General features: G+C 40.8%; 1 protein-coding gene across 8 annotated transcripts in view; it reads left to right on the top strand.

The window, feature by feature from the left end:
• The window catches only part of LOC140187605 (protein CASP-like), a 622,913-nt gene that overhangs the window by 39,870 nt on the left and 558,649 nt on the right, over nt 1–24,394 (top strand). For all 8 annotated transcript variants that reach the window (XM_072243102.1, XM_072243099.1, XM_072243103.1 and 5 more), the window contains exon 2: nt 6,635–6,745. In XM_072243102.1, the coding sequence (XP_072099203.1) occupies nt 6,635–6,745 (111 nt within the window). The remainder of the gene's footprint in view (nt 1–6,634; nt 6,746–24,394) is intronic.

The raw sequence follows: 24,394 nt of genomic DNA, 5'->3' as shown, positions 1-24,394 counted from the left end.
GGGCAACCCGTCACTTCGGAACAGGTCATACCTCCCCCAGAAGAGATCCCAATGATCCAAGAAGCTGAAGTCCTGCCCCCTGCACCAGCTTCAGCCATGCATTTATCTGCCAAATCACCCTGTTTCTACCGTCACTGGTGTGTGGCACAGGCAACAATCCAGAAATTACTACCCGGGAGGTCCTGCTGCTCAGTTTTCTACCTAGCTCTCTAAATTCTCTTTTCAGGACCTCATTGCTTTTCCTTCCTCTGTCATTGGTACCAATATGTACCAGGTCATCTGGCTGCTCCCCCTCCCTCTCCAAAATGTAATAGCAATGGCACTCACTCCTGCTCCCTGTCACTCACACATCTCTGGCACACTGCTAGTGTCTTCCACAGTGAAGACAGATGCAAAGTACCCATTGAGTTCATTTGCCATTTCTTTGTCCCCCATTACTACCTACTTTTCCAGTGGTCCCATATCAACTCTCACCTCCCTTTTACTCTTTACATAACTGGAAAAAAAAACTTTTGGCATCCTACTTTATATTATTGGCTAGTTTGCCCTGATAGTTAATCTTTTCCCTTCTTATAGCTTTTTCTAGTTGCCTTTTGAAGGATTTTAAAGGCTTCCCAAGCATCCATCTTCCCATTCACTTTTGCTGCCTTGTATGCCTTTCCTTGGCTTTTTTTTTTTTTGCAGTCTTTAATTTCCCTTGTAAGCCAGGGTTGCCTAGTCCTGACAACAACTTCTGTGGAACATATCTTTTCTGCACCTTGTGAACTATTCCCAGAAGCTTCAGCCACCTTTGTTCTGCCATCTTCCCTGCCAGTATCCTCCAATTCACTTGGGCAAACTCCTCTCTCATGCCTCTGTAATTCCCTTTATTCCATTGCAATACTGAAATGTGACTTATGTATCACCCTCTCAAATTGCAGTATGAATTTAATCATATTATGATTATTGGCTCTGAAGAATTCCTTTATGTTAAGCTCTATAATAAGATCTGGACAGAATACCCAATCTAAGATAACCTTTCCCCTTGTAGGCTCAAGCACAAGCTGCTCTAAAAAGCAATTTTGTAGGCATTCAGCAAATTCCCTTTCTTGTGATCTGCCACCAACCTGATTTTACCAATCGCCTTACGTTTTGAAGTTCCCCATAATAATTGTGTCATAACCCTTATTTCATGCCTTTCCCAGCTCCCTTTGCAATCGCAGCCCCACACCTTGGCTACTGTTTGGAGGCCAATCATTGATAACTGTTATATTTTTTTTACCCTTACAGTTTCTGAACTCCACCCACAAAGATTCAATGTTTTCTGACCTATGCCACCTTTTTCTAAAGATGTAATTCCATCTTTTACCAACAGAACCACACCACCTCCTATGCCTTCCTGCCTGCCCTTTTGATACAAAGTATATTCTTTGATGTTAAGCTGCCAACTATGGCCTTCTATCATCCATGACTCAGTGATGCCCACAGCATTATACCGAGCAATCTTTAATTGTTTCATGAGTTCCTCCACCTTATTTCGAACCCTACGTGTATTTGAATACAGCACCTTCCATCCTTCTTTGCCCTTTTGAATTTTGCCTGTGTGGTATAATCTAACTCTTCACTCTGTCTGCATTTGTACCCGATCATTGGCTTGTCTTTCCATCCATCATAGAACATAGAATTACAGGCCCTTCGGCCCACATGTTGTGCCGACCCTCAAACCCTGCCTCCCATATAACCCCCCACCTTAAATTCCTCCATATACCTGTCTAGTAGTCTCTTAAACTTCACTAGTGTATCTGCCTCCACCACTGACTCAGGCAGTACATTCCACGCACCAACCACTCTCTGAGTAAAAAATCTTCCTCTAATATCCCCCTTGAACTTCCCACCCCTTACCTTAAAGCCATGTCCTCTTGTATTGAGTAGTGATGCCCTGGGGGAGAGGCGCTGGCTATCCACTCTATCTATTCCTCTTAATATCTTGTACACCTCTATCATGTCTCCTCTCATCCTCCTTCTCTCCAAAGAGTAAAGCCCTAACTCCTTTAATCATCATAATGCATACTCTCTAAACCAGGCAGCATCCTGGTAAATCACCTCTGTATCCTTTCCAATGATTCCACATCCTTCCTATAGTGAGGCGACCAGAACTGGATGCAGTACTCCAAGTGTGGCCTGACCAGAGTTTTATAGAGCTGCATCATTACATCGCGACTCTTAAACTCTATCCCTCGACTTATGAAAGCCAACACCCCATTAGCTTTCTTAACTACCCTATCCACCTGTGAGGCAACTTTCAGGGATCTGTGGACATGTACCCCCAGATCCCTCTGGTCCTCCACACTACCAAGTATCCTGCCATTTACTTTGTACTCTGCCTTGGAGTTTGTCCTTCCAAAGTGTACCACCTCACACTTCTCTGGGTTGAACTCCATCTGCCACTTCTCAGCCCACTTCTGCATCCTATCAATGTCTCTCTGCAATCTTCAACAATCCTCTACACTATCTACAACACCACCAACCTTTGTGTCGTCTGCAAACTTGCCAACCCACCCTTCTACCCCCCACATCCAGGTTGTTAATAAAAATCACGAAAAGTAGAGGTCCCAGAACAGAACCTTGTGGGACACCACTGGTCACAATCCTCCAATCTGAATGTACTCCCTCCACCACGACCCTCTGCCTTCTGCAGGCAAGCCAATTCTGAATTCACCTGACCAAACTTCCCTGGATCCCATGCCTTCTGACTTTCTGAATAAGCCTGCTGTGTGGAACCTTGTCAAATGCCTTACTAAAATCCATATAGATCACATCCACTGCACTACCTCATCTATATGCCTGGTCACCTCCTCAAAGAACTCTATCAGGCTTGTTAGACATGATCTGCCCTTCACAAAGCCATGCTGACTGTCCCTGATCAGACCATGATTCTCTAAATGCCATGATTCTCTAAATCATCTACTTGTAAACCTGCTGGGTCATCCTCAGCTCTATCATACCCATTCCCATCCTCCTGCCATATTAGTTTAGACCATCCCAACAGCTCTAATAAATCTGCCTGTGTAGTGTCCATGATGGAGCTGGCTGAGTTCACAACTCAGCTCAGCCTGCTAAAAGCCAAAAAGCTCTCCAATGTGCCAAAAGCTTTCTTTATGACTCTTAACTACCTGTGACACCACTGTGAAAGAGGGGGACCAGTTTGTATTCCCAGGTACCTCTGTTCTACCACATATTTCAATTCCCTACCATGTAAATCCGACTCTGGTATCTCCTCCCAAAGTACAACCGACTTTTGTTCTTTGGTTAGGTAGTCAAAGATCCAGTGCAAAGGGAGTTTTGATTCTTGGGGTGCAAGAATTTGAAATTGAGTTTGCTTGAAATTATAGTATTGACGGCAGAGCTATGTCAATAAACAATTGTCTGATATAGGTGCCTTTACTGTCCAGAAGCTGATTGAAGATCACATCGATCATCGTCTCTCTGGACCTGTTTAGGCAGTTAGATGGCAGTCTGCCCAGGGTGAAGCCAAATGCAAATTTACGGAACAGCACCTGATATTCCACCTGGGTAGACTACAGCTTAGTGAATCAGTATCTGGTTTATTATCACTGATATATGTTGTGAAATTTATTGTTTTGTGGCAGTAGGAAATAATGTTTTGTGCAAAGGAAAAAGTACTTTAAGCTCCAAAATGAAAGTGCAAAGCAGGAATAATAAAGTGGTGTTCAATGGTATGAACATTGAATTTTCCAATTCCGGGTAACCCTCATGTTGTCCTTCCTCCCCCCCCCTCCCCCACACATATTCCCTCACCGTCGTCCTCCGTTTCCCCTATTTTTGTTCCCTTTGACAACCCAGCATAGTGCATCCACCCGGCTCCTCCCCCCCCCCTCCATTGGGTGGGTCCTGGTTGCATCTGCCTTTCACCTCCCTCCTAATTTTTCATCATTATCTCCCTTACTTATCAGATTGCTGCCTTGGTATGTTTTGTGTTCCCACTTAGTCACTGTTATCAGCACCTATCCACCTTCACCATCCCAACTCCTTCCTGGCTCCAACTTCCTTAGTCGGTCTCCTTCTGTCATGTATCCCAACACCACCTCTCCTCATCTCCTACCTCTGGCTTCTCATCTTCTCCTCTTTATACTGTCTTCCCTCTCCACACTCAGTCCCTTCTCCAAAGGCAGGTTTTTGATTTGAGCCATCAGTTTGTTCCCCACCCCCCGCAGAGATGCTGCTTGACCTGTTGAGCTCCTCCAGCAGGTTATTGTCATCTTGTCCTGTCTTACTGCATTGCTGCTCAACCTTTTGCTTCATCATTTTTCAGCTTTAACGTCCCATTTTTTGATTTTCCTCTTTGAAACACACTCCACTAACCTAATAACCATATGGCTCTGGAAACATTGTAATTACTGGCCTTCTCCTATTACAATATTCCTTTTGTCTTGTCCATTTTTGTACTCTACCATCTCTGCAACTTGGTGCTGGCTGTGAATTTCACTTTTTTGTTCTCAAGTGTCTTCTTCAGAAACATTAATTGTTCCTCTTTCAACAGACACTGCCTGATCTGCAAATTGTACAAAATTTATTGGTTTAATCTGTTTCCAATATCTGCAGATTTTTAAAAGAAACCATTTGTAATTGTTCACACAAAAATGCTGGAGGAACTCAGCAGGCCAGGTAGCTTCTATGGGGGGGAGAAAGGTACAGTTGATGTTTCGAGCTGAGACCCTCCGGCAAGACTGGAGAAAAAAAGATGAGTATGTTTAAAAGGGGGGTGGAGGGAGAGAAACACGAGGTGATAGGTGAAACCGGGAGTGGGTTAGCGATGAAGTAAAGAGCTGGAGAAGGGGAGTCTGATAGGTGAGGATAGAAGGCCATGAAAGAAAATGGGGGAGGAGCACCAGAGGGTGGTGATGGGCTGGCAAAGAGATAAGGTGAGAGAGGGAGAAGGGGATGGGAACTGTTGAAGGAGAGGGCGGGTAGGGTGGCAGTTACTGGAAGTTTGAGAAATAAATGTTCATGCCATCAAGTTGGAGGCTACCCAGTCGGAATATAAGGTGTTGCATCAATTTCTTGAACTTCTAGTAATGGATCGGCCCCCCCTCCCTGCCTCACCTGAGTATTGTGAACAGTTTTGGGCTCCTCATCTAAGAAAAGATGTGCTTGCATTGGGGAGGGTTCAAAGGAGTTTCACAAGAATGATTCTGGGAATGAAAGAATTATCATACGAGGAACGGTTGGTAGCTCTGAGTCTGTACTTGCTGAAATTTAGAAGGGTGAGGGGGGAATCTCATTGAAACCTTTTGTATGTTGAAAGGCCTATTCAGAGTAGATGTGGAAAGAATGTTTGCTATGGTGAGGGAGTCTAGGACAAGAGGGCACAGCCAAAGGATAGAGGGACGTCCATTTATAACAGAGATGCGGAGACGTTTTTCCAGGCTGGTAAATTTGTGGAATTTGTTGCCACAAGCAGCTGTGGAGGCCAGGTTGTTTGGTGTATTTAAGGCAGAGCTTAATAGGTTCTTGATTGGACATGGCATCAAAGATTACGGGGAGAAGACCGGGGAGTGGGGTTGAGAGGGGAGAAAAAGGATCAGCCATGATTGAATGGCGGAGCAGACCCAGTGGGCCAAATGGCCTAATTCTACTCCTATGTCTTATGATCTAATTAGTAAAAGTGTCAAAGGTTTTGGGGAGAAGGGGGTTGTGACGGTAAATATATCCGCTGTGATTGAATAGTGAAGCAGATTTGATGGGCTGAATAGCCTAATTCTTCTCCTATTCTTATGGCCTTGTTTCCTCATTAAGTTATTGTTAATTTTTGTTTTTGTGTCATCTGCTGAACTTCAACTATACCATACCTTTTAAAGCAAATATTTTTGTAGTGCATTGTCATGTGACAGTAAAGGTATTTGGAAAATTCAGTAGAATAAATGTACTTTACTATTCCAGTACATTAGGTTGTTTTTCTTGTCTCTTGTTCGCACGATCAAGTAATTTATGCGAAAGAGTGATCTATTTTTAACAATGAGATCTTTCTTGCGTATTTATATTGCTATTGTCAGCAAGTAATTTGGTACAGTAAATTATCTGCTTATCTCAATAATTTAGAATATTTTGTGATGAATATTTATAAAGTGTAATATACATTAGATGTAATAAGATCAGCTGACTGACTGGATATATTTCATTTTGTTTGATGATTTTGTTATTCAAAGGCATTTCTATTATTTTCCCATTGATCCATAATTTCTCTTGGTAATGATGAAGCTGGTCTCTGGTTCTATAATATCACAGGTTGTTATAGCCATGGGATAAGTGACAGTTCCTAATATTAGACCCACTTTGTGTGTGTGTGTGTGTGGGGTTCAGTGGATGACATTCAATCAAAACCATTTAAGTAATCTTTCTGTATGAACTTGCATTGGAGTTGGTAGGGTACTGTCCAACTTCTTTGTATTAATGAAGATAAACAGTTGCAAATGACATTTTTTATTACTGTCAGCCAGAGTTAATTTTCAGGATGAATCCAGATTCAAATTCTGTATAATTTAATAGCAGCCTAATTTTTTTCCCATTGTTTTTCCAGGAGATTTTTTGTAGTACTTGTTTCTTCCTCTGACTTTTTATGCTTCCCTTTGAACAGAGGGAACTTGATGCTACTGCTACAGTATTGGCCAATCGACAGGATGAGAGTGAACAGTCCAGAAAAAGACTTATTGATGAAAGTCGTGAATTTAAGAAGAGCACGCCAGAAGTGAGTAAAGTATTGCAGTTTATTCTTCAGCCAGTGGACACGATTGTAAGCAAACTGTAAAGTGATTTCTTGCTTTTGGAAGTTGAATCATTCGTTCCCATTCTCATGAAAGTGTTCAATATGAGCATAAAGTAGTAAGAAATATACAGATTTAGTGAAAGTATCTTAGAAACTGAGGTCAGAAATGTAATTGGATTATAAACAAATTGTGATGATACCAAATAAAAGTTTTGTTCCTATGTATACAGTGCAATACATAAATCCTGCAAGAAATAGTGGGTAACCAAGGACAGTCTTAAAACAATTAATATCAGTAGAGGCAAATCCCACTGATGTTGTAGAGTTGACTGTATTTATTATGTTGAATTGATTCTGGAATGCTTCGCTTTTTTGTTTTTTTAAATAGTTACACCTTTATTCAAGAAAGATAGTTATTTTGTTGGTCTTTACTGCAAGAAGATTTGAATTTGAACAAGGGTATCTTTTTCCAAATATGTTGATGGTAAGATTGCAGCTGGAATTTATGTTGAGATCTGTCTCTTAAGGCAATACATAAGTGGATTAGAAGAGACTGTATTAAACCTCAGATTGATTCTAGGAAATATTGTGTTTGTAATATGAGAGTTGACAGAACAGATGAAACTTGTACATTTAAAGTACAGAATGCGAGATGACCTCATTGAAACATACAAAATAATTAAGAGGTTGACAAGGTGGATCCAAAGATATTTCCCTGGCTGGGGTGGCTAAAATCTGAGTTACCATTTCAAAATAAGTGGTTTATAATTGAGGGCAATTGAAAGTAATTTTTTTCAGAGAGGGATATAAATCATTTGGAGAGATGGGTAGAGCATGGGTTGGCAGTCTGAGGTTTTGCATTTTGGGAAGTCAGAAATGGGTAGGGCAATGAGGAATGTTGAACAGAGACTAAGGGGTTCCTGAAAGTTTACAGGTGGATGTGGTGATGAAGAAGCCATATGAAATGCTTACATTTGTAGGTTGAGCATAGAACTTAAGAGCTTGTATGTTGTGTTGCAATCTAGTTAGGCCACACTAGAGTCTTAAGTACAGTTTTGGTTGCTACACTATTGGAAGGATGTAATTCTGCCAGAGAGTGTGCAGAGCAGGTATACCAGAATGTTGACTTGTTTGGAGGATTTGAATTATGCAGAGAGATTGGATAGGCTTGACTTGTTTTCTTTGGAGCAAAGAAGGGCAAGGGTAACCTGATGAAAGTATATAAGTGTAATGCTCTGGGAAAGGTTTCACTGCTAATGTAGTGGTTTCTCTGTAGCAGCAGTATGTTTGGGTTATGACTAGAGATAACAAGGGGTTTGGAATGTGCGATGCCCAATGAGGGGAGTGGTTTTCTTTCTTGTGTGCCTGAGAGTGAGGGATTCATGGGCTTTTGCTCGGTGGAAGATGGAGAGAGAAGAGGCCAGAACATAGAGGTTGTAGACTGCAAGACTGAGTGGACGTGGAATGGGGTCAGGGGTCGACGACACCCGGGGGAAATCGATAGAGAACGGATGGACGAAAAAGTCGTGAGCAATGTGCACATTAGACTGTTGCATTAAAATGGACCCTTTTTGTTTTCTTTACTAACCTGTGTATAAGATGATGAGAGAGGCATTGATCGTGTGGATAGTCAGAGGCTTTTTCCCAGGGCTGAAGTGGCTAGCATGTGAGGGCACAGTTTTATGGTGCTCAGAAGCAGGTACAGAGGAGATGTCAGGGTTAAGTTTTTTATGCAGTGAGTAGTGATTGCCTAGAATGGGCTGCTGGCAACGGTGGTGGAGGAGGATACGATAAGGTCTTTAAGAGACTCCTGTACATGGAGCTTAGAAAATAGAGGGCTATGGGTAACCCTAGGTAATTTCTAAGGTAAGGACATGTTGGGCACAGCTTTGTGGGCCGAAGGGCCTGTAAAGGTTTTCTATGTTCTAACCCTCCAGTCAAATTAAGAATTATAAAGCCAAATCGTTTAATTGCATATGTTGTGCTGTTTGTTATTTCATGGTACTGATTTGAAATGGGAAAACATCACACAGCATCCACACAAACGAGATTTCACAAGTTTGGCGGGCCGAAGAATGTCTTTCCCTAGACTAACGCAGTCCACCGAACCTGGGGGTTATATAAGATTATGAGAAGCATAGGTAGGATAGTTAAAATTATTTTTCATTGGTAGGTATATCAAAAACAAGAGAGCTTTGGTTTTGGTGAGAGGCAGGGGTGAAGTAAGTTTTTTTTACACAGTAGTTGGCATCTGGAATACACCATACGAGTTGGTGGAAAATTTAGTTGGATATTAAATAGGAAAGGCATGGAAGGATATGGCTCTAATGCTTTCAGATGGGAACTATGTAGATTAGCAAAATATTTGGTATAGATTTGATAAGCTGAAAGGCCCTTTCCTTGTTTGATTCCATGATTCTAACTCCAGGGATGTGCAAAACTGACTTCCTGAGATATCTATGCAGCATTTGATTGGATGTGGACCATGGGTCCCAGATAAAACTGAATTTAGACATCAGAAGGGAAGTACTCAGTAGTCATACCTTGTACAAGGGAGCCTGGTTGTGTTACAGGAGATCCTTGGGCAGTGTCCTAGATCCTGCCTTCTTCATCTGCTTGAACAATGACCTTCCCTTATTAGATACTCTCAATTACTAGCTGAGTGGAGATGTTTGCTTATAATTGCAGAATGCTGAATTCTATTCATAACTTCTCAGCAATTGAAGAGGTTAATGCTAATATTTGCCAAATGAGGGAATGCAGCCCTTAACAAAAAAAAAAGTGGTGGCATTGCTATCACCCTGCCTGTACACCATCAACATTCTGGGAGTGACTATTGATCAACTGGACCAACTGTAGAAGTATTGCAGTTACAAAGGCAGATTAGAGGCTGGGCATCCCGGATTGCGATGGAAGTAGAAACATGTAGAAATTCATAAACTAAGCAACTTTGGGTTTATTTTTGGATGATTATTGTAAAAGAAAAAGTAGAACAAAACCAGAACATAATAAATATACTGATTTGGATGAGTCAACCTATATCCCATTTAATTCCACTGTATAAGATTCCTGATCTTAGCACAAAATATTCCCCAGATATCAGGATTTTAGCACTCTTTGTACTAAATATAGTTAACTCACTACCAGCTTTCAACTAGAGTCAGCAGTTTATTTGACAAACCTAATCAGTTTCCTTTGAAATGTAATTTTTGTGAAGTTGTGTACAGTTTTACAGAGAATTGCAGTACAAATGTATAATTAGGTTGCCACGTGAGGATTTGAAAGACCGTTGAAATCAGTTTAGAGTTGGAGCATTTTTTGGTGCCAGTTATCTGGTGTTAGCAAAGTCCTTAATGTTATTTTGAAACAAAAACTCATAAAAAGATTGAGCAATTTATTAGAGCTTATTTGAAAATAGCGTTGTTGCAATTCTGGAAACCATTAGCAAGCTTAAATGATGGGAGGAAATCAGATGAACCTGCACACATTTCTAAAGTGTGTGCATAGGAAGTATTTTCCTTACACGGGTATTTTGGCAGCAAGGTTTTTTTTATTCTTCATGTGGTGTGTAGCAGTTATTTTAAAAGAAACCAAATCTGCTGAGAGACTTAGCCGGGGTATTCAACGCTGTATGACGTGCTTCCAAATAAATCAAGAAAGGTACATTCAATCCTTTATTATGAAACCAGCAAAGATGAATAATCTTACAGCGATTTAAAAAAAAAACTAACAAGATTAAGTTAGCATTATAGCATTCAAATTAGTAAAGTAACAAAGGTGGCAGAAAAATCTAATATACTTAAGCAAAGTTAGTGATCTAGTTAGCATGCCAATGAAGTCCAATTAGCATAACTAAGCAGTCAGGCTAAATTAGTGTTCCAGCGATATTATTAGCAATCAATGAAAAATATCATTCTCCATGGCTTAACCCCACTCCACTGCACTATACTAAACAAAATGAGAATACATAACTGTACTTATTTGCTTCTACAATGTTCCAACCCACATGACTGATTATCACAATAAACACACCGCAAAATACAACACAGACAGAAAATTAGATACATGGCTCTGACATCCCGGCACCTTAATTATTAATCTATAATAATTACAAAAGCATACTACTAAAGTAGGAAGCATGAAATAATGGACAAACATCTTAACATTTATGCAAATCTCCCCTTTCGTCTTTCTTCTTCCAGTCAAGTTATGTGACAGTCACTTAGGCTAGAGGTTACTAGCATTTAGCCCAGACAAGAGTGATCTGTACCACCACTCTCTGTCAAGTCAGTAAATCAAGTCAAAGTCATGAAGCTTCTAGAGCTGTATCTCCTCAAACCTCTGCCTCCTGTAGAAGACAGATCTTGGTTATAGGCCTGTCCAGACTTGGTCTTGATGCTCACCTGTTGGACAAATCCTGTTCTGTCTGAAAAGACTTGATTAACTCTTTCCATGATCTTTGAGGTACTGTGTTGTCAACTATATTGCACAATGTCTCCTGGGAGGAAGTTGTATTTTATACCTGACCACTTCTGACATTCCTGTAGGTATTGTAAGTACTTCTTGACCTACTGTTTCCAAAGCAAGTTGGGAACGTTGATTCAGTGTCTGCCATAATCACCACGAGTTCTTTTCTGAATTTGGTTATGAGGTGTATAGATGTTAGATAGTTCACAATAGTTTTCACCGTCTAAATTAGTGACTTTCAATCCTGAAACAATGTAATACTCACGACCTTCTCTTGACTTATGGTGCTTAAGAGAATGAGTGTCCTTTTTGCTGTGAGGTTGAGCTTGTTTATGAGGCCCACCGTGCAGACACTTGTAGTTCCTTAATGTAAGAATACATAAGTAACCACTGTTGTTACCCTTTTTAGACTTCTTGTACTGGAACTACAGGAAGTTTACTATCATGATTGCCGGGGGAAGGGAAGCCCCTTTCTTTGAAAAGGGAGGATATTTCCTCAGCTGATCAACTGGCACTGTGCTGCAGCTGGCTAGCTAAAGCATAACATAATTACTTATAACCATGTTAATATAGAGCATGGACAGTTGTCATGGAGCCATTTATGTCAGTGGTCCCCAACCGCCGGGCCGCAAAGCATGTGCTACCGGGCCGTGAGGAAACGATATGATTTGGCAATATGAAACGATGTGAGTCAGCTGCACCTTTCGTCATTCCCTGTCACTCATTGTTGAACTTGAACGCACGCGAGGTCATCAGTGACCCAAGACGCAAATGATCCAAGACGTGCAAAGGAATGGGTCTGTGACCCATTTGTGAATATCCTCTGGTGAATTATCCATGTCAGCGCGGGAAAAAGGTCAACTCCTCGAGCTTGCAAATGACAGCGGGCTGAAAAGTATGTTTGACATAACATCTCTGCCGGCATTCTGGATCAAAGTCAAGGCTGAATATCCTGAGGTAGACTCGAAAGCACTGAAAACGTTGCTTCCATTTCCAGCATCATATTGCTGTGAAGCGGAGTTTTCTGCAATGAATGCAACGAAAACTAAATCGCGGAATAGATTGGACATAAGGAACCCCCTTCGAGTATCGCTGTCTCCCGTCACCCCTCGATGGGACCATCTTGTTGCAGGAAAACAAGCCCAGGGCTCCCACTGATTCAGCGATATTGGTGTGTTGCAATGATTTTATATGTTCATACGAGGAAAATATGCGCTGTGTGTTTAATATCCAAATGTTACTTAAAATGTTATGATGCTATTGACTTATAATTGACTTATCAATATTCATGCAAGGAAAATATGAGCTGTGTGTTTAATATTAAATTCGTTAGGTAAACCCTTCTGGAGATGAAATTGAGTGCATTAGCCACTTACAGTTGACTTATCACCTATATTCCAGTTGTGATCAACACGCCCTTCCCCGGTCGGCCGGTCTGCAAGAATATTGTCAATAATAAACTGGTCGGCGGTGCATAAAAGGTTGGGGACCCTTGATTTATGTAACAGACTATGCAGATCTGGCTCAAGTATTTATCTATTGATATATGAGGAGAATGAAGTAAAGGGAATCTTACAGTATTTACTTTTAATGCAACTTTTTTAATATACAGTATTTCTGTACATTTAATAATCTATTTTGATTTACTTATGTTTTATTTTTTATTATTTTTTTCTTTTTCTCTGTGCTAGATTATGCATTGCATAAGACTGCTGCTAAGTGAACAAATTTCATGTCACATGCCGGTGATAATAAATCTGATTCTGAAGATCAATGAAGCTCAGTTGTGTCAAATCTGTTTTTGTGCAAGTCCCATGTAATTTTCATAGAGGGAACATCATGTGTGAAGAACATTAAATGAGACCATTGATTTTTATTTTAATGGAATATTTCTCATACAGTTGCAGTTGGCAATGCAAGCAGTGGTCTTCTGCATGAAAACTTTAACTCCGTTTTCCTTTCCACAGATGTTGTATGAACAGTTGAGCATTTTGTTTTGTTTTGTTTATTATGCTGCATTTAGTTTTGTATCAGGAACAGATTTACATTTCACCTGCTGACATTGAGCATTCCAGGTAAGATTTGGGACAAGACTTGCTGAAAGTACTTTGCAGGTCAAATGTGAGGAGAACAAAATATGTGACTAATGCAGGATGAATGTGAAATTGGTGGTTGATGGTTGGAGAGTACTTGGTGAACTGAAAGGTCTGTTTTCCTGCTGTATATATCACTTCATCAGAACTCTAGTCATGAAGGTATTATGACTATTCAATTGTATCCTTTAATGGGAAAAAGAGAGAAATGTTGCAATCATTCAACTATAGGAATTGGCCATTGGATGTGGCAATCCAGCTTGAATTTACCTTGAAATAGGGTACAGACATTGTAGAACATACAGCAGAACAGTATAGTAAAAGAACAAATCCTCAGTCCATAAAATTTGTGCTGATCCTAATAGTAAAGTAAAATCTATCTGCATATGGTCCGTGGCCCTCTATTCCTGCATGTTCAAAGTTTAAAGTAAATTTAATATCAAAGTTCATATGTCACCAGATACTATCCTGAAATTTGTTTTCTTGTGGACATTCACAGCAAGTACAAAGAAACTGCACACAGCAAAGATAGACAAACAATCCATGTACAAAAGACAGCACAGTTTGAAAATAAAAAAGCAAAATAACAAATAATAAATATTGAGAATGCGTGTTGTAGAGTCCATAGTTTGTGGAAACAAACCAGTGTTGGAGTGAGTGAAGTTATGCACTCCGGTTCAGAATCCCAATGGCAGAGGTGTAATAACTGCTTCTGAACCTGTTAGTGTGGCTACTAAGGCTACTGTACCTCCTGATGGCAACAGCAAGAATGACCTGAATGATGGGAGCCCTTGATAGATGCTGCTTTCCTGAAACAATGCTCCTTGTAGATGTGCTCAATGATGGGGCGAGCTTTACCCGTGAAGGACTGGGCTTTTCCGTTCAAGGGCACTGGTGTTTCCATACCAGGCCGTGATGCAACCATTCAGTATACTCTCCATCATGCATCTACAGTAGTTTGTCTAAGTTTTTGATGACATGCCAAATCTTTGCAAACTTCTAAGAAAGTAGAGATGTTGCCATATCTATGGTTTTCTCCTTCTATGCCTATGATATGTTACTATCATGTTTGCCTCCACCACTACTCCCAGTAGTAACAGGGACGTCGAAGAGCAGATAGGGAGACAGATTCTGGAAGGGTGTAATAATAACAGGGTTGTCGTGGTGGGAGATTTTAATTTCCCAAATATTGATTGGCATGTCCCTCGAACAAGGGGTTTAGATAGGTTGGAGTTTGTTAGGTGTGTTCAAGAAGGTTTCTTCACACAATATGTAGATAAGCCTACAAGAGGAGAGGCTGTACTTCATCTGGTATTGGGAAATGAACCTGGTCAGGTGTCAGATCTCTCAGCGGGAGAGCAATTTGGAGATAGTGATCACATTTCTATCTCCCTTACCACAGCATTGGAGAGAGATAGGTACAGACAAGTTAGGAAAGCGTTTAAATGGAGTAAGGGGAAATATGAGGCTATCAGTCAGGAACTTGGAAGCATAAATTGGGAACAGATGTTCTCAGGGAAATGTACGGAACAAGTGTGGCAAATGTTCAGGGGATATTTGCGTGGTGTTCTGCATGGGTATGTTCTTCTGAGACAGGGAAAGGGTGGTAGGGTTCAGGAAACATGGTGTACAAAGGCTGTTGTAAATCCAGTCAAGAAGAAAAGAAGAGCTTACGAACGGTTCAAAAAACTAAGTAATGATAGAGATCTAGAAGATTATAAGGCAAGCAAGAAGGAGCTTAAAGAAATTAGGAGAGCCGGAAGGCGCCTTGGCAGACAGGATTAAGGAAAATCCCAAGGCGTTCTACAAGTATGTAAAGAACAAGAGGTTAAGACGTGAGAGAATAGGACCAATCAGGTGTGACAGTGGAAAAGTGTGTATGGAACCAGTGGAGATAGCAGAGGTACTTAATGAATGCTTTGCTTCAGTATTCATTATGGAAAAGGATCTTGGCAATTGTAGGGATGACCTACAGCAGACTGAAAAGCTTGAGTATGTAGATATTAAGGTAGAGGATGTGCAGGAGCTTTTGGAGAGCATTAAGTTGGATAAACCGCCGGGACTGGACGAGATGTACCCCAGGCTACTGTGGGAGACGAGGGAGGAGATTGCTGAGCCTCTGGCGATGATTTCTACATCATTAATGGGGATGGGAGAGGTTCCAGAGGATTGGAGGGTTGAAATGTTGTTCCATTTTTCAAGAAAGGGAGTAGAGATAGCCCAGGAAATTATAGACCAGTAAGTCTTACTTCAGTGGTTGGTGAGTTGATGGAGAAGATCCTGAGAGGTAGGATTTATGAATATTTGGAGAGGCATATAGGAATAGTCAGCATGGCTTTGTGAAAGGCACGTCGTGCCTTACGAGCCTGAATGAATTTTTTGAGGATGTGACTAATCACATTGATGAAGGTAGAGCAGTAGATGTGGATTTCAGCAAGGCATTTGACAAGGTACCCCATGCAAGGCTTATTGAGAAATTAAGAAGGCGTGGGATCCAAGGGGACATTGGTTTGTGGATCCAGAACCGGCTTGCCCACAGAAGGCAAAGAGTGGTTGTAGACGGGTCATATACTGCATGGAGGTCAGTCACCAGTGATGCGCCTCAGAGATCTTTTCTGGGACCCCTACTCTTCCTGATTTTTTAAATGAGCTGGATGAAGAAGTGGAGGACTGGGTTCGTAAATTTGCTGATGACACAAAGGTTGGAGGTGTTGTGGATAGTGTGGAGGGCTATCAAAGGTTACAGCAGGACTTTGATAGGATGCAAGACTGGGCTGAGAAGTGGCAGATGGAGTTCAACCCAGATAAGTGTGAGGTGGTTCATTTTGGTAGGTCAAATATGATGGTAGAATATAGTATTAATGGTAAGACTCTTGACAGTGTGGAGGATCAGAGGGATCTTGGGGTCCGAGTCTGTAGGACACTCAAAGCTGCTGCGCAGGTTGGTCTATGGCTAAGAAAGCATGTGGTGCATTGGCCTTCATCAATCGTGGGATTGAGTTTAAGAGCCGGGAGGTAATGTTGCAGCTATTTAGGCCCTGGTCAGACCCCACTTGGAGTACCGTGCTCAGTTCTGGTCGCCTCACTATAGGAAGGATGTGGAAACAGTAGAAAGGGTGCAGAGGAGATTTACAAGGATGTTGCCTGGATTGGGGAGTATGACTTATGAAAACAGGTTGAGTGAACTCGGCCTTTTTTCCTTGTGAGTGACAGAGGGTAAGAAGTGACCTGATGGAGGTGTATAAGATGATGAGAGGCATTGATCGTGTTGGGTAGTCGGAGGCTTTATCCCAGGGCTGAAATGACTAGCATGAGAGGGCACAGTTTTAAGGTACTTGGAAGTAGATACAGAGGAGATGTCAGGGGTAAGTTTTTTATGTCGAAGGTGTTGAGTGCTTGGAATGAGCTGCTGGCGATGGTGGTGGAGGCGGATACGATAGGGTCTTTTAAGAGACTCCTGGACAGGTACATGGAGGTCAGAAAAATAGAGGGCTGTGGGTTACCCTAGGTAATTTCTAAGGTAAAGACATGTTTGGCACAGCTTTGTGGGCCAAAGGGCCTGTATTGTGCTGTAGGTTTTCTGTGTTTCTATGTTTTCCCCTGTCTGTGCGTTTCAGGCACCTACCACTCTGTAATTTAAAAAAAATCTTCCCATGTTCATCACTGTGTACAAGTCTTTGGCACCCAAGACTTTTAAAATAATTTTGTTATTTATCTTACGAAGGGGGATTGATAGGTTCGTGGCCTAAGGTAGAAGGAGATGAGTTATACAGCTCTCGTTACAGGCACATGCAGTTCAACTCTTTGAGTGATTATGCCAAAAGTTTGAAGTTAATAACTCATCTCCTTCTACCCCAGGCCACAAACTTATCAATCACCCCTAATGAGTTCTTAACTGATGAGCTGGATGAAGAAGTGGAGGGATGGGTTCGTAAATTTGCTGATGACACAAAGGTTGGAGGTGTTGTGGATAGTGTGTATAACTGTATAGATAGCTAATGTCTGCAGAAGAACTGTGGCAAATGCTCCATGCTGCTTGAAACAAACTGTTATATTCTGTAACTTGAAAACATTAAGCTAATTCAAAGGAAAACAAGAGAGTTGGGAGATTAAGTTGTGCTCTTCATTTTTTTTACTTTAAGCAAGGAATGCAGTTATCACTTGCTGGCATCATGATGTGTGCAATTCATGTATTTTTACATATAATCCTTAGTGAGTTATTTCAACAGACAAGAATGCTCAAGCAAACAATATATTTACATTATTACTCAAATACTATTGAAATATTAAATACACAGCACTCCTTCCTGCTTAACTATAAACTCCAATTCAATGTAGAATGCATCTCAGCTATATACACATTATACTATCTAATACAGCTACTGTACAGGCAAGCACAGCGTAGGAAATTTTAAATTATCCCATTCAGGCCTGAAGGTTTAATCACAGTGGAGGCTTTCTTACTCTTGTGGGACCATGTCTTTCCTGACGGATCACTCTGCTTGGCAGGTGAGACTTGTGGCTGTGACACAGTCCCAGGTTCTGGGACCTCCTCTATGGTGGTTGTAGGAGTTGACTCTGGAACTTGTGGAAGTGGTTCTGATAGCTCTGGATACTTTTGATTGGAGTATGGCACAGACGCAATAGAACCATTCTCATGTAAGTCTGGTGAAGTGCTTTAAAAACCCAGTCTCCAAAAACGAGGGGGACTGTCTAAGAGCAGTCGTCGTCAGAGTGGTAAGGCTTTGGCTCAACAGGACTTCTATGAGAACAGGCCGGCACATTTATTTCTACTACCAAAGTGCATTACCATGTATTTTCCAACATTGTTTCATTTGCCAGTTTCTTGCCCATTCTCCTAAACTAAGGCCTTCTGCATCCTACCTGTTTCCTCAACACTACCTGCTCCTCCACCAACCTGCAAACTTGGCAACAGAGCCATCTATTCCATCATCTAAATCATTTATATACAGCATAAAAAGAAGTGGTCCCAACACCAACCCCTGTGGAACACCACTAGTCACTGGCAGCCGACCAGAAAAGGATCATTTTATTCCCACTCGCTGCAGCCTACCAATCAGCCAATGCTCTAACCATGTTAGTAAGTTTCCTATAATACCATGGGCTTTTAACTTGGTAAGCAGTCTCATGTCAAAGGCCATCTGAAAAGTCCAAACATACAACATCCACTGCATCCCCTTTATCTATCCTACTTGTAATTTCCTTAAAGATGCAGTGTGCCAGAGGTCCACGAGTGTCAGGGAGCAGGAGTGAGTGCCATTGCTATTACAGAGGAAATAGTGCTAGGCCAACTCAAAGGTCTTAAGGTGGATAAGTCACCTGAACCAGATGGACTGCATCCCAGAGTCCTGGGAGAGGTTGCTGAAGAGATGACGAATGCATTGGTTAGAACCATAGATCACTACAGCACAGAAAACAGGCCATTCGGCCCTTCTAGTCTTTGCCGAAACTTTATTCCGCTAGTCCCACTGACCTGCACCCAGTCCATAACTCCATACCGCTCCCATTCATGTATCTATCCAACTTATTCTTAAAACTTAAGAGTGAGCCCACAATTACCACATCAGATGGCAGCTCGTTCCACACACTCACCACTCTCTGAGTGAAGAAGTTCCCTAAAGAATGCAAATACAATGTTGGCATTTATTTCAAGAGGAATAGAATATAAAAGCAAAGAGATAATACTGAGCCTTTATAAGACACTAGTCAGGCTGCACTTGGGAGTATTGTCAACAGTTTTGGGTCCCTTATAATGTGTTGTCATTGGGGAGAGTTCAGCGGAGGTTCAGGAGGTTGATTCCAGGAATGAAGAGGTTAACATATGAGGAGTGTTTCGCATATTTGGGCCTGTACTCACTGGAATTTAGAAGAATGTGTGGGTGGGAAATCACATTGAAACCTACTGAATGTTGGAATGACTAGATTGGGTGGATGTGGAGAGTATGTTTCCTATGATGGGGTTAGCGAGGACTAGAGGGCACAGCCTCAAAATTGAAGGGCGACTTTTTAGAGCAAAGGTAAGGAGGAATTCTTTAGCCAGAGAGTAGTGAATCTGTGGAATGCTCTGCCACAGACTGTGGTGGCCAAGTCCGTGGGTATATTTAATGATGGATTTGATGGTTTCCTGATTGATCAGGGCATCAAAGGATATGGCAAGAAGGCAGGTGTATGGGTTAAGTGGAATCCGGGATGAGCCATGATGTAATGATGGAGTAGACTCATTGGGCTGAATGGCTTAATTCTGCTGCTATATCTTATGGTCTCATTGTCTGTGTTCTTTTCTTGGCTTTTCTCTCTAGATCATCTTCAATCCTTGATTCTCTCCTGGTCCCTGGTTTTTTTCTCATTATTCCACTGTTTCTTTCTCACATTTCTTCTCTCATTCATGCCTTTCTCTCTCTCTCACTCAGTCTTTCTCTGTCACTTCTCTCCTTTTCAGCTTGTCTTTCCTTCTTCTTGCCTTCTTTCTTTCTAGGATATGCATTTTGATCTTGGGAAGATATATTTGGTTCAGTGGAGTATTTTCTTATTGATCCTTCTATTGCTTCCTTTATGATCTGATTTTCTCCCCTTGATTTCCTTGTCCACAACATCATCTGATGATTCCTCTGTTTTCCTTTCTCCATTTCCTTTCTTTTTGGCTTCCACTCATTCAGCTGGTCTTTGGTTTTTGCATCTCCTTTTACAAGCAGCTTTTTGTCTCCAACTTGAAATTCATGCAATAACCTCAATGCACACAAGCGGAATGCTTGCATTTTTTCTGAAGCTCCTTGAACTCTCTTCCAATTTAAAACCAAGCCACAACTCGCAAGTACCTGCCTAATTAACATAACAGAAGCTTTCTCAGATATGTTGCTGACAAAAGCTGTTATAGCTGGACCACTGCTCAGAATCAGAATCAGGTTTATTATCACCAGCCTGTGTTGTGAAATTTGTTAATTTAACAGCAGCAATTCAACACAATACATAATATAGAAGAAAACAATAAATAAGTAAATTCAATTACAGTATGAGTATAATGGATGCTGTCTTTCTGAGACACCGCTCCTTGAAGATGTCCTGGGTACTTTGTAGGCTAGTACCCAAAATGGAACCGACTAAATTTCCAGTTTCTTTCTGTCCTGTGCAGTAAGTCCTCCCCCCCACCCCCCCATACCAGATAGCGATGCAGCCTGTCTTAATATTCTCCATGGTACATCTATAGAAGTTTCTGAGTGTATTTGTTGACATTCCAAATCTCTTCAAACTCTTAATGAAGTATAGTTGCTGTCTTGCCTACTGCATTGATAATGTTGGGACCAGGTTAGGTCCTCAGAGAGCTTGACGGCCAGGAACTTGAAACTGCTCACTCTCTCCAGTTCTGATCCCTCTGAGGATTGGTGTGTGTTCTTTCGTTGTACCCTTCCTGAAGTCCACAATCAGCTCTTTCATCTTACTGATGATGAGTGCCAGGTTGTTGCTGTGACACCATTCCACTAGTTGGCATATCTCACTCCTGTACGCCCTCTCGCCACCTGGGATTCTACCAACAATGGTTGTATCATTAGCAAACTTGTCGATGGTATCTGAGCTATACCTAGCCACGCAGTCATGGGTTTAGAGAGACTAGAGCAGTGGAATAAGCACACACCCCTGAGGTGCACCAGTCTTGATAGTCAGTGAGGAGGAGATGTTATCACCAATCTGCACAGATTGTGGTATTCCGGTTAGGAAGTCAAGGATCCAGTTGCAGAGGGAGTTAGAGAAGCCCAGGTTCTGCAACTTTTCGAACAGGATTGTGAGAATGATGGTATTAAATGCTGAGCTATAATCGATGAACAGCATCCTGACATCAGTGTTTTTGTCACTTTTATGATTCTTCAGACCTGGATGGTCCTTTCTTGGTCCAATATGCTTTCCAACCAGAGAAATAGAGATTGCCACCAAAATCTGTTCGCCCTCTGGTGCACAGCATGGAGGCAGTTGTGGTGTTATCCAGTATCCTTTTTAATTCACTTTCAGTTCGCACTGTTGCAGGAGATGTGGCATGCAAATAGTAGATGGATCTTCAATCAAGTAGTGATTGTCTCAGCCACTCACTACCTCACAACGCTGGCCCACTTGTTTGTATCACATTCAAGATCAATGTGGTTTGTTGGTTATTGTATTTCACTGTTACGTATGTCATTCCCACAGAAGCTATATTTTCTCCAGTATTATTTCTTAGTTGGTTATCTGAAGGCTTTAGTTCAATATTTTAAGAAATGTCATTCCAACTCATTTTGTGGAATGACTGAAACAGCCGAGCCAGTATTCCATTCGATTTTAATTAATTTGCTGTTCATTTCTGGTATACATCATATTGCTTGTCTATTATTAGTTTTTACTTTATAAATCTCAAGGGTACCTAGTCCTGTGTCACTGTCAACATGATCAGATTTTTCATCAACAGCATGCAGATTAGAGCTCTTTTTGAAACTGCAACTTGACCTTTGTAGTCTTTTCTCTCCTTTGTTACATTTTCTGCAAGTTTCACCTGTAGACTGGCATTGGTGTTGAATATGTGAGCCCCTGTCACAACGGTCAGGCCAGTTTCTGTATCGACATTGCCATTTTGTTCATGGTCACTTCCGTTGACGGCTGCAACTCAATTGTATCTCCGTGGTTTCCATTGAAAGAGCTATTTCAACTGCCCTTTTAAATGTGAGTTGTGCATCAGTTAGGAACTGTTTATGAATGCTTTCTTGTAAGATTGCACAAACTAAACTATCTCTGAGTGCATCATTAACCCCATAACTGAACTGACAATGCTCAGACAACTTCTATTCAGCCACGTATGCTGAAATGGACTCCTCTTCCTTTTGATTCCACTTAATAAAATCATTTTGGTTCTAAATGTTCCCGCATTTGTTTCATAGTATCAATAAAGCTCATTTTGGCTGGTTTAGTTGGAGCAGTCAAACTTTGAAGCGGACTGCGTCCACTCAGCAATATGCACTCTTTTCTCATTGGCTATGTTATTTGCATCAAAATACTGTTCAGTTAGTTCAGTTATACATGAGGCAATTACCTGTTGAGTAATCAAATTCGTCTGTCTTTCTGATGTTGCCAGTCATTTCTGCTTTTTACCCGAGTATTATCATCCAGTATTCAGTGTTTAACTCATGAATTCTTCTGTTCACTTTTTTTAAAATTTGACTGCCTTTGCACATACTGTGCTGCACTGTTTTTTTTTAAACTCGCCGCTCCTCTTAACATCTCGCTGCATTTCAAAAGGTTGGTAGCTGTCTTTGGGTTTGTTTTAAAAATACCTCATCACCACTGTTACAATTGGTAATTTCAAAGCATTAAACCAACTCAAAGGAAAAAGAGTGTTGGGAGGTAAATTGTGTACCTCATTTTTTTTTACTTTAAGCGAGCTGTGTATGTATCATGTGGTATTGTCAAATGCTACTGAAATACTATATATACAAAACAATCTGTCAGCTGGTTTTCTTGTAATTCTGCATGGTGGTATACCTAAGAATTGATGCAGTTTTAAAGGCAATGAGTGGTCACAGCAAATATTGATTTTATTTAATTTTGTACTGTTTACTACTCTTTATAGTTCTTGTGTTTGGAAACTTTACATTTCATTATTTTTGAAAGTGTCTTTACTATATTTCAATATTATGAGTTAATCAATTTGTGTAAATATAGAGTAAGGAGTTTGTATGTGCGATTCAGTATAATGTATTTGATATATTTTTTTCTTGAACTCTGTATTCTATGTAGAAAATTAATAAAAATATTGAAAAGAAAGTGTCTTTGCTTCATAGAATTTTTAAAAATGCAAGCAAGACTTAGAACTGTAAATCTCTTTTAACCTCTTCTCTTCCTCTTCCCCCCCCCCAAATCTTAAAGCAATGCCTCTAGCATTTGACTTTTCCTCTCTTGGAAACAGGCTTCAATTCCTACTCATCTGTGCCCCTCGTTATTTCAGATTACCTCTCAGCCTCTGACACTTTAAAGAAAACAAATCACGTATGTCTAACCTCTCCTTCTTGCCAGTATTTTATAATCCAGGCAATATTCTGGTGAACCTCTTGTTCACTCTCATGTCCGTCCTATATTGTAGCGACCAGAACTGCATGCAATACTTCAAATATGACCTCAATGTTTTATGTAGCTACAAATGACTTACTAGCTTTTCTGCTCAATACGATGAAGATAAATATCCGGTACACTTTTTTTATCACCCTATCTACTACCACTTTTAAGGAGTGATTGACTTTGCATCCAAAGATTCTTCTGCATATTAATGCTTTTAAAAGTCCTGCCGTTTACTCTTGTATTGTTTCGGAGAAGGAACACAAGCAGCAATTCATCATGTATAGAACTTTACACTGGTGTAAAGTTGTGTGCTGAACAGGAGATGAGAGAACCATAACTTAGCTGATGCTGCTGGGTCCCCTACATGGTGGCAGAACTCATCCATAAAATTATCTTTTATAGATTCCATGAATTAGCTTCCTCTTTGTTAGAGTAAATATAATTCATGCAGTATATATATATATAAATATATATAAAAGTCTCCTGCTTTGTCTTTGTTACGTGGACCTATATTTTATGGATTTAAAACATTCTACACAATAGTTATATAAAGAAGTAATGCAGATGATAAATCTTCCTAAATTCATTTTGCAGATAATCCATGTGTATGATAGAGAAACTATTTCTCTGCTCTTGAATCTGAGTTGAAAGGCATTGTGAATTAATCTATATTAATTCATTGTGAATTAATCTATATACTACTGAAACTTTCATGCTCTGTCTGTCTGTGACCTCCAGTTAGTGCAAACGGTGCATTGCAGCAGCACTTTTTTTGGCTAGATCAAATTTAAATGCGCTAACTTATAGAATTCAGGCAAAGTTCGGGGTTATATATTCGTATAAAATTGCTCATACGCCAAAAATCAACAGGCTCCCTTTTAACCTGAGAGCCGATCTGCCATCATGGAAATCGGGACGCGACAGCCGGACGCATGCCCACGGCCAGCCTCAGCAGTGACACCTACTGGAGCAAAAGGGC

The sequence above is a fragment of the Mobula birostris genome, chromosome 25 (genome assembly GCF_030028105.1).
Source record: "Mobula birostris isolate sMobBir1 chromosome 25, sMobBir1.hap1, whole genome shotgun sequence".
In the NCBI taxonomy this organism is placed as follows: Eukaryota; Metazoa; Chordata; class Chondrichthyes; order Myliobatiformes; family Myliobatidae; genus Mobula; species Mobula birostris.
Note: the sequence above shows the minus strand (reverse complement) of the source record. Positions and strands in the feature narration are given on the sequence as shown.